At 43.4% G+C, this 9,959-nt stretch overlaps 1 protein-coding gene across 1 annotated transcript; it reads right to left on the bottom strand.

Annotated features, from left to right (window-relative positions):
* Nucleotides 1-276: 276 nt before the first annotated feature.
* LOC146701655 (uncharacterized) lies at nt 277-2,729 on the bottom strand. The gene has a single exon (XM_085469197.1). The coding sequence runs from the start codon at nt 2,703-2,705 to the stop codon at nt 849-851; it is 1,857 nt and encodes a 618-aa protein (XP_085325323.1). The 5' UTR covers nt 2,706-2,729; the 3' UTR covers nt 277-848.
* Nucleotides 2,730-9,959: the final 7,230 nt, after the last annotated feature.

A 9,959-nucleotide genomic window follows, 5' to 3' on the forward strand; every position in this document is an offset into this window, starting at 1 on the left:
TGGTTCTGATGTTAAATTACTTTGAAAATTGCATGGTTGTTGGTGGCATATGGGTTGGCCTTGATATTGTAGAACCTGCTGATCTACTGGGATTTTTCCACACAACTTATTCTTGGATTTGCAAAATCAAAAATATCCAGTGAACAGAAGGTCAGAAGAAAATGCCCAGGCTGTTTTCATATCCTTGTTACACACTGGCCCGAAGCCGGGGTGCGACACAACAAAAAGATAAACCCGATACATAATAACGACAAAAAAAATCACACCACGGCAGAATGACGAGAGTTGGTTAATTTATTTACTGAACAGGTAGCGAGCTTCAGGGTGGGCGATGCCAAAACAACAAACAAAACACACTAGAAAGAAAAAAAAGAGCTAACTTACCTCCCACGATCCCAAAACAAAATACAATTCTCTAACCTGTCTCCCTACCCGAAACAGGAGAAAAGAGGGGAATAAAAGAAAACGGCTTCCCACCCCTACAGCTACCAAGCCCAGGTACAACCCCTTTTTCAGCATTAATATTGCAGCCCCGTGAGGTCACACACCACGACGGTCCCCAGACACACAGCTCACGGGAAACCAGGAAGTCTCCTCGCCGACCCAGTCCAACCCCTTTTGTAGCTGGCCTCTTTCCTTCCTCCACCAATGGGTGGCCTCCACCTGGAAACAAGCAACACTGAATACAAATACAAACAATAACAACACCGTACCGCAAATAATGACCCTGGGTCATAACACCCCCCCACCTAAAATCAAGCATCTCATTAGAGAGATGCTAGACCTAGTATCAAAAACATTAAAACAAACAAACAAATCGAACACTTCCTAGGGGGAAACCAGACTCATCAGTCACTGTCTGTGTCATCACTGATGATCCCCTGCAGGTTGGCCCATTCGGACATTTTCCTGCGACCTCTGTGGGTATTGTTTTCCTGATCACTGTCTGATTCCGAGTTTAGAGTGCGCTGATATTCAGAGGACGGACAGTCCTGTTGTTTCTGACTTGCTGAGGCACCCCTGCGTGTAGGTCGACCTTGTGTGGTAATGATGTTGTTGACATCAAGAGCAGCCAGTTCTTGAGCTTGCTCTCTCTTCATTCTGACCTTTTTCCATTTCTGAATAGTTGGCTGACCATGTACACCAAGCTCTTCAAGCTCCTTCTTCAGAACAGCCACCTGGGAGCGGCAGTCCTCCAGCAGCTTCTTGTAATTTCTCCTCACGCCGCAGAGGGCAATATAACGTTCAAGCCTCGCCACCGATTTGTCATCAGACTTTGGTTTTCTGGTGCTCTCATCTTTCTTCACACTCTTCTTCATCTTTTTATCATTTGTTTTATCAGTCTTATTTTCTTTTTCATCTTCCAAAGAAGGTAGTGATGAAACTGAGTTTGGGTCACTGGTTTTCTCTTCCACTTTTGTATCTTCTTTTTCACTGTCAGAAGACTCGTCGCTCCTAATTTTGTCACTCGTTTCTGACTTGCAGTCTCCATCTGATTCGTTTCCTGCATCACTCAGTGGTGTTCTCCTTCCTTCATCTTTACTGCTGGTTACTGTCTCGACGTTCATTCTCACCATTTTCTTTGGACTGTCACTGCAGTTGCTTTCCTCACTGAGTTCCTCATCAGAAGACTCGTCACTGTCAATTTGACGATTTTCATTTCTCTTTTGTTGTGATTTTTTCACCTCTGGCTCTTCACCATCAGCTTGAGATTTGGCATTTTCTTCATCATTGCTGCTTTCTTTACTTTCTGTTTTGTTGTCCTCTTGAACCTCAGATTCTGATGATGAGCTTGAATGATTATTTTGTGATTTCTTTGCCCAGGATTCATCTTCACTCTCACTCATGACCTCGTCATTTCCATTTTCTCTTTTCCTTTTGTTCTGGAGCTTCTTAGTCTCTGAGTCACTTTCACTTTCATCATTATCCTGCATTTTCATCAGTTCCTCTTGCACCACCTGTTTCATGAAAGTTTTTACTTCTGGCCTTAATGAGTCACATTTGTTGTGTGTCTGATATCTCTTTTTTAAAATTCCCAAGGTCAGCGTGCTCAGGTCTGCCTCGTCACGGAGTTGACCACACACAAACCTGCGGATACCTGCTGCCTCCTTCTCCGACACCATACTAAAAACCTTCGCCGTCCCACCATCTACCCCCGGAACAGAACTATCATGCGGCTCAGAGCCGTCCGGAAACATTTCGGATATGTCCACCTCACCACCCAAGCGACGAGCTTGAGCACGAGTAACCACACATGCCGGATAAACTGTGGGGTCACCCAGCTCCGACGGGAATTGGCATAACCGATCCGAAGTAGGACACTCAATAACTTCCGGCATAGCCGGAAACACTTTTCCCCCGGCCAAGTCATTTCCCAAAACAAGATCAATGCCTTCAATTGGCAGCTGATCTCGAACCCCCACCCGCACAGCGCCCGATACGAAGGACGAGGCCAAAGTAACCGTATGGAGAGGCATGCGTAAAAGACTCACCTTGATACCCCACACCAGCAAATCAGAACCACAGTACGACTGCTGAGAGAAAGGCATGACTCCATGCCGCGCCACCGAATGCTTCGCCCCTGTATCCCTCAAGATGGTGATCGGAACCCGGTCCCCCGCATCACCAGACAACGATAAAAACCCCGTCGAAACAAACGGTCGAAACACCTCATCTATCCCCCGCGGAACGACGCCAACCGGCATTAAGCTAGGGCGGGTTACCGCGGAGCAACACTGCACGGCCCCCCCCGAAATGTCGGCCCGCGCCCCCTCCCTCGCCCTCAGCACGGGACAAGAAGCAACGAGATGACCGAGCTCATGACAAAAAAAACATCAGCGGTCCCCAGCGACCACCGTAGGGCTATGCCGCGAGAGCGGGGGAGAACGCCCCCCCCCCCACCTCCGGCAAAACTCTAGAACCCCGACGTAACGGAGGGGAAAAACCCCTCTTGTGCGTCAAAGCAAACTCATCTGCCAGAACCGCCGCTTTCGCGAGGGAAACGACCTTCTGCTCGTTCAAATAAACAACCACCCGCTCCGGCAGACACCCCTTGAAATCCTCCAATAACATCAACTCCTTCAACTGTGCAAACTCCTTAACCTCACTAGCCTGGCACCACCGATCAAAGAGCAAACCCTTCTCGCGCGCAAACTCCACATAAGTCTGATCCCCCCCCCTCACACACTGCCGAAACTTCTGACGGTACGCTTCAGGCACCAACTCAAAAGCACGCAATACGGCAGCCTTAACCACACCATAATCTAAGCTCTCAGATGCTGACAGGCTAGCCCACACCTCCTGAGCCTACCCACCAGCCGACACTGCAACAGTAAAACCCAGACCTCCTCCGGCCACTTTAACGCGGCAGCCACACGCTCAAAAGCAGGAAAAAACGACTCCACCTCTGATTCACAAAAGGGCGGCACCAATTTAATGTGCCTCCCAACATCAAAATCCTGACGGAGAGCCGGGGCGGGACCAGGCACCGGCGGCGCAGGGAGCACAGAGGGCGCAGGCGTGGGCGGCGTAGAGTCAGGGGCACGCGGTGGAGGTCCGCGCTCCAACTCCAACGCCCTCACCCTCAAATGCATCGCTTCTACCTCCAACCGGTGACTACTCAACTCCACCTCCTTAATGCGGAGCAACAACTGGAGCTCCTCCGCCGACGACCCCACCACCGGAGCAGGAGGAGCCACAGAGGGGGCGGCCACAGGAGGAACAGACAACGGAGCCAACGGCTCCATAGCCGCCCCGCCCGTCCCACCAACAAGCGGCACGCTCGACAGCAAACCCCGCTCGCTCAAAGCCACCGTGACAAGCTGTCGCAAATCATCCTTTTTCACCCCCGCCGGCGCTCGCACATCAAAACGGCCCGCAATAAGCAGCAAATCCTCCCTCCGACACCGACTCAACTGCTGCAAGGAAGGCGCCTCGGCAAACTTATCCACATCAAACTCCGTCCGCGGCCACCCACACAAACAACCCCCAAAAACACAAAAAAAACCCACACACCCACACGAACTCCACTACACACAAACGACCCCGAAATCCCTCAAACGGACGAGCCCCCATTTATGTTACACACCGGCCCGAAGCCGGGGTGCGACACAACAAAAAGATAAACCCGATACATAATAACGACAAAAAAAATCACACCACGGCAGAATGACGAGAGTTGGTTAATTTATTTACTGAACAGGTAGCGAGCTTCAGGGTGGGCGATGCCAAAACAACAAACAAAACACACTAGAAAGAAAAACAGAGCTAACTTACCTCCCACGATCCCAAAACAAAATACAATTCTCTAACGTGTCTCCCACCTGAAACAGGAGAAAAGAGGGGAATAAAAGAAAACGGCTTCCCACCCCTACAGCTACCAAGCCCAGGTACAACCCCTTTTTCAGCATTAATATTGCAGCCCCGTGCAGTCACACACCACGACGGTCCCCAGACACACAGCTCACGGGAAACCAGGAAGTCTCCTCGCCGACCCAGTCCAACCCCTTTTGTAGCTGGCCTCTTTCCTTCCTCCACCAATGGGTGGCCTCCACCTGGAAACAAGCAACACTGAATACAAATACAAACAATAACAACACCGTACCGCAAATAATGACCCTGGGTCATAACAGTCCTTGATGTGAATATGTAAAAATTGTGTATGTTTTCTGTTCTGTGTCTTGTGTACTGTTTGTTTGTGTCTTTCTTGCTGCTATTACACCCAAATTTCCCCTTGTGGGATAATTAAAGGATTATTCTATTCTATTCTATATCATAAGAAGGTAACAGTAACCTGAATTACTCAAACTACTCATTACAACCAATTTATGCAGAAGATCTTCCCACAACACATCAGACACTGAAACATGTGGATTATGGTGAAAGACCACATCAGAAGCCACATCTGTAAGCTACAAATAGAAAATGAATTGCAGACAACGGGCAATTGGAAAAACAACAATTTCTTGCCTGATAAGTATCAATTTGAATAAGCAACATGAAAGCATGAATCCACCCTACCTTGTATCAGTGATTTAGGCTTGTGGTGTAATGGTTTGAGGGGTATTTTCTCAGGACACTTTGGGTTAAGTTTAACCAAATAAGCATTGTTTAAAAGTATGGTTGCTTATCTGGTTCATTCTTTTATGGCTGGAGTGTATGCACCTTCTAATGGCTGCTTCCAGCCCCAAAGATCAGATAATTTCAAACTGGTTGCTTGAACATGGCATTGAGTTTTCTGTACTCAAATGCCCTCCACAGTCACAGGATCTCAATCTAGTAGAACACCTTTGGGATGTGGTGGAACGGGAGATTCACACCACAGATGTGAATCAGCTGACAAATCTCCATCAGCTGCGTGATGCTATCATGTCAATGTGGATCAAAATCTCTGAGGAGTGTTTCCAGCACCTTGTTGAATCTAGATTTAGAATTAAGGCAGGAAAAAAACTCAGGACCACCAAGGTGTACATGACATGGTTAAAGCTTAAAGATTCAAATATTTAAATCTTACTTTAGACTTTCTTTAGATTAGACCAGGACCAAGCTAAATATAACATAAACCTTTTCACAGTTTAAATGTTTTTTAATTCCTTCCTTAATTGTAGTTAACTGAATGGTAACTAGATTTGTATTATTACTATTGTTTCATTGTTTAAATGGTCACAATTAACAGTTAAAAACTTGCTTACTTGTTATCATAAATCCAAAGTGAGACAACAGTTATCTGAAAAAATAAAGACGGACACTGAACATCATACTAACACACATTTCCACAATAATGCCAGTACGGACTGACCTCTGCCCTGTTTCCCATCTCCTCTTGTATCACATCTAATTATCTAATTTTCATTCAGACTTAATCATCCAGTTTGTAATAGCATCAACCGGCTCACCTGCTCCACTTCTACAAGCATCAGCACTGGCCCCATGGCCCTGCTTTTTCATAATAAAAATAAGTTTATGACAAAGCTTCTATAGATGTGGGTCAGAGTCTTTCTATATAAGCCAGAGCCCAAGGTCTAAAACTGAACATAATAAAACAGCGTAGCCAGAACAGGGCTCTAGTAAGAGGAGCCTCCTTTAGGCTTCTAGTTAATAGAGAACTCTGACTCCGCACTCCCTCACCCCCTCTCTTTCTCCCCCAGCTCCCACTCTTGCATGACCTTCTCTGTCTATCCTCACCACGCCGTCAATTCATCTCTCTCCATGCAATCTGCAAGGAGGGTGCTGTTAAATCAACCGATAGGTGTCAAGGATTCTCACCTTATATTTATTTATTCTAAATTCAGTATAATGTGCTGGCTGGTTTTTACTACCTGGCAAGCTACATGGATTGGATTTTTACCAAATTATGAGCTTTAGAATCGTAATCATAATCGATTATATAGACCTGCACTGGAGAAATGAAAATAACACTGTACACATAATTAAGCTGATTCGTGAATACACACACACACACACGCACACACACACACACACACACACACACACACACACACACACACACACACACACCAGGATTTATTACTGTATTTTGGCATTTATGCAAATTTTAATAAGCTTTCAGTTTAATGCAATCCTATCTATCTATCTATCTATCTATCTATCTGTCTATCCATCTGTTTATTCTGCAAATATCTACTATGTCATAAATACTGTATTAAATCCCATTACTCAATTACAGTATATATGTAGATATCTGGCAGCAGTACAATCTGAATAAAAAACTGTTTTGGCATACTCTTTACCTTCTCTCTGTCATTCATTACACACTTTTGTCACCCAGTGTGACAAAAGATACAACAGGCATCCGGGGCTGCGTTTCCTCCGTCTCCGCCTGCCATCGATGATTCACACCCAACCAGGGGGAAAACAGAGGGTTACTAACTAGGTCCTCCAAGGCACCAGATGTCAGTGATTAATCTTGATGAAGTTGGGACTCTATGTCTCCCTAGCTGTCTCTGTCTGTCTCCCAACCTGGTGCTTAATGACCCTTTCCCTCTGTTTTATCAGCCCATTTTTTACTCTTTAGATCATGCTCAATATGGATAGTTCTTTATGCAGATGAGAAGTGGCTGGAACTTGTGTAATTGTGAATTGTCTGCTGCCATATACAGTAATAGGTTTACTAATATAACAGAGAATTGAAGAGCAATAGAAAACAGTTTGTCTGGGTTAAAATTCCCACTTTGTTTTTTCCCCTCAGGTGTGGTACAGATGTGCAATTTTGTGACCACTGTGTGAGGTAAAAGGCAGCGAGGACTACCACTTGTTCAGCAATAGGGATGCAAAGTACAACATATCACCTATATAATAAATGCAGCGTATAATTAATCAGCAGAGGTTTGACTGATATAATGCAGGAACATGCATTGAAACATTAAAAAAAATAGATCGTTGTAATTTTCAAATTCTTATCCGTAATATAACCATAGTATGTTTGGGTGTACTGATAGTTTTCAGCAAACACTGTGTTCAGGCTTCTGTTCAGATATCAGTGTTTAATATGAAAGTACTGGAAACATAAATGCACCAAGATCTCAAGAAGGGACGCATCAGAAAATTTAATTGCACTTCTGATTAGATGCAAACTGTATTTCGTTACCCTGTATTTATACATGTGCATAAACAAAGTTGAATCTTAATCCTAATCGCACAAGTTTTTATATTTCCTTTGAATGAAAGGTAGGACTTAGATATGAAATAAGACTTTTTTTTTCATGACCTCAGTTTAGCTACTGTAATTTTCAAGCATTTGTCAGTTCCTCCACTAATATCATCTCAGCATTACAAAAATTTAAATATCAGCAACTAGTATTAGCATGAAGTTGGTAGATTCAATGGGGAGCTCAGTTTTTGTACTAATGATCATCAAAGCAATAATCTTAGGACTAATATTCCAATTCTTCCCAAACCAGTCCCACTTATGTTAACTGGACTTTAAAATTTTATGTACACTAGCTAATGTGGCAACAATGACCTTTTTCCTAGGAGTGGCCGACCTTTAGAGATAGGGTAAGGAGTTCAGCCATTCAAGAGGGGCTCAGAGTAGAGCTACTAATCCTCCACATCAAAAGAAGCCAGTTGAGGTGGTTCTGACAAGGATGCCTCTTGGGTGAGGTGTTTGTTTTTGGGGCAGACCCAGGATATTGTGGAGCGATCATATCTCTTGGCTGGCCTAGGGACACTTTGGTGTTCCCCTAGATAAGCTGGAGGAGGTGGCTGGGGAGAGGAAGGGCTGGGCCTTCTTGCTTAGGTTGCTGCCCCCCGTGACCTGAAGAAAAGGGCTGGATGGATGGATGTACACGAGCTAATGTTGGATTCCATGAAATGACATTAGCATCTAACAATGTACACAAACTGTTATGGTTAGTATTTTCTAAACTACATATATAATTTTAATTGTTAAGACGATTAAAAAGGAATAGCTGGTCAGCGACCCTCAGGAATATCTCCAAAGCAATGGCCCCCGCTAGATGTTAAATACCTGTGAATGTTGAGCAGTTGTTTATAGAACTGAAGAAGCCTCTTGGATCAACCTAAAGAAGTCTAGTTGCCTTCAACTATGTTCTGGATAACTGAGACATATACAGACATAAGGAAGAACTACTAGATTTAGTCATGATGAAAGAGTGGCTTACTTCATATGAAAAACCAGCTTTAATGAAAAAATTACAGAATTCTGTGTCCCAAAATAGACATATGCTACTTCTTCAGAAAAGGTTGTTTCTGTCATACTGTAGATTTGTCATAAATCATGAACGATCCAAACATGTTCTAAATATAAAGATATATAAAAAGGTTAAGTCATCAACATTTGTATGCTGCTCAAGGCAAATGCTACCCAGCGAAACAAGTTCTGCAAAAGTATAGCTAGTTTTAAAAGTGCAAACTTTTACAGTTGTGCATTATGGACTGGTGTACAATTAGTCAAAATCCTAGAATTACTGTCTGAGAAGATAACACACCATCTGAAATTGGTAATACTTTTTTGAAAGGAGAAGCATGCTACATAACAAATCTATGCACGATGCATATGTAAACCTGACACGGTTCTTGGCTGGCTAAACTAGCATTCATAATTCATGAAAACATTGCTTTTCTGACACTCAGCAAAACATAGAATTTTAATAAGTATCAAAGGTTGAATCTTGAAAGAAATTATGACCCTTATGGCAGTACAACTAAATATATTGTTTGTTAGCTTGCTTCAGTGGGGTGAATAAGGTTAGGCCATTTGCAGATCATTTGAATATTCACTTTATTTCTGTATTTATGTTAGGATTTACCTATTTAACCCAGTGAGTCACTCAAGAAAGCGTTTTTTTTTTAGTCGGGATAAAGCAAGCAAAGATCAGAATAGCAAAATGTTAGCAGTTTACAGAAGGCATTAGGAGACAAACACCAACTTGAATGCTGATTACATTATTCTTGTGCATGTCAAGAAACCCAGTCAGTACTTTATCTGGTCCATAATATTGGAAACAGCTATAGGCACTTACTGTGATTATGTGATGAGGAAAATATTAGACACAATTTTTACTCATACAAATAGGCCTATAGGCTGACCTGGCACTGCATAATTTCTGGTCTGGACAGCAATCGGTTTTGTCCACACAATGTTCTCTTAATTACTTTTGAAAACCAATGTAGCAAAAATCCCTGGATTTGAATCAATTTTCATTTCTCATTCTTGTCAGCATGGCAGCAAAACATAGATCGATCACGTTGAGCTTACATGGTTCCCTGAAATACCAACTGAACAACAATGTCACTCTAGACAACAAAGCATGCTACTGGACAAACTACATTTTTGATACACTTGCTGATACACTTGCACATGACATTTGTAAGAGAAATGGTCAGTAAAGCTTTTATTTGATTTTGTTTGGTTTTCACTATTTTGAAAGCAACCACGATCTGAAAAAATCACATATGCAGTACAGTGAGGTACACTT

Source organism: Copadichromis virginalis, linkage group LG9 (assembly GCF_057382275.1).
Source record: "Copadichromis virginalis isolate Kocher_CV1m ecotype Utaka linkage group LG9, C_Virginalis_male_GT1.1, whole genome shotgun sequence".
Taxonomy (NCBI): Eukaryota; Metazoa; Chordata; class Actinopteri; order Cichliformes; family Cichlidae; genus Copadichromis; species Copadichromis virginalis.

Coding starts and splice junctions, on each gene's coding strand:
- LOC146701655 (XM_085469197.1), bottom strand. CDS start 2,705: ATGCCGGTTGGCGTCGTTCCGCGGGGGATAGATGAGGTGTTTCGACCG.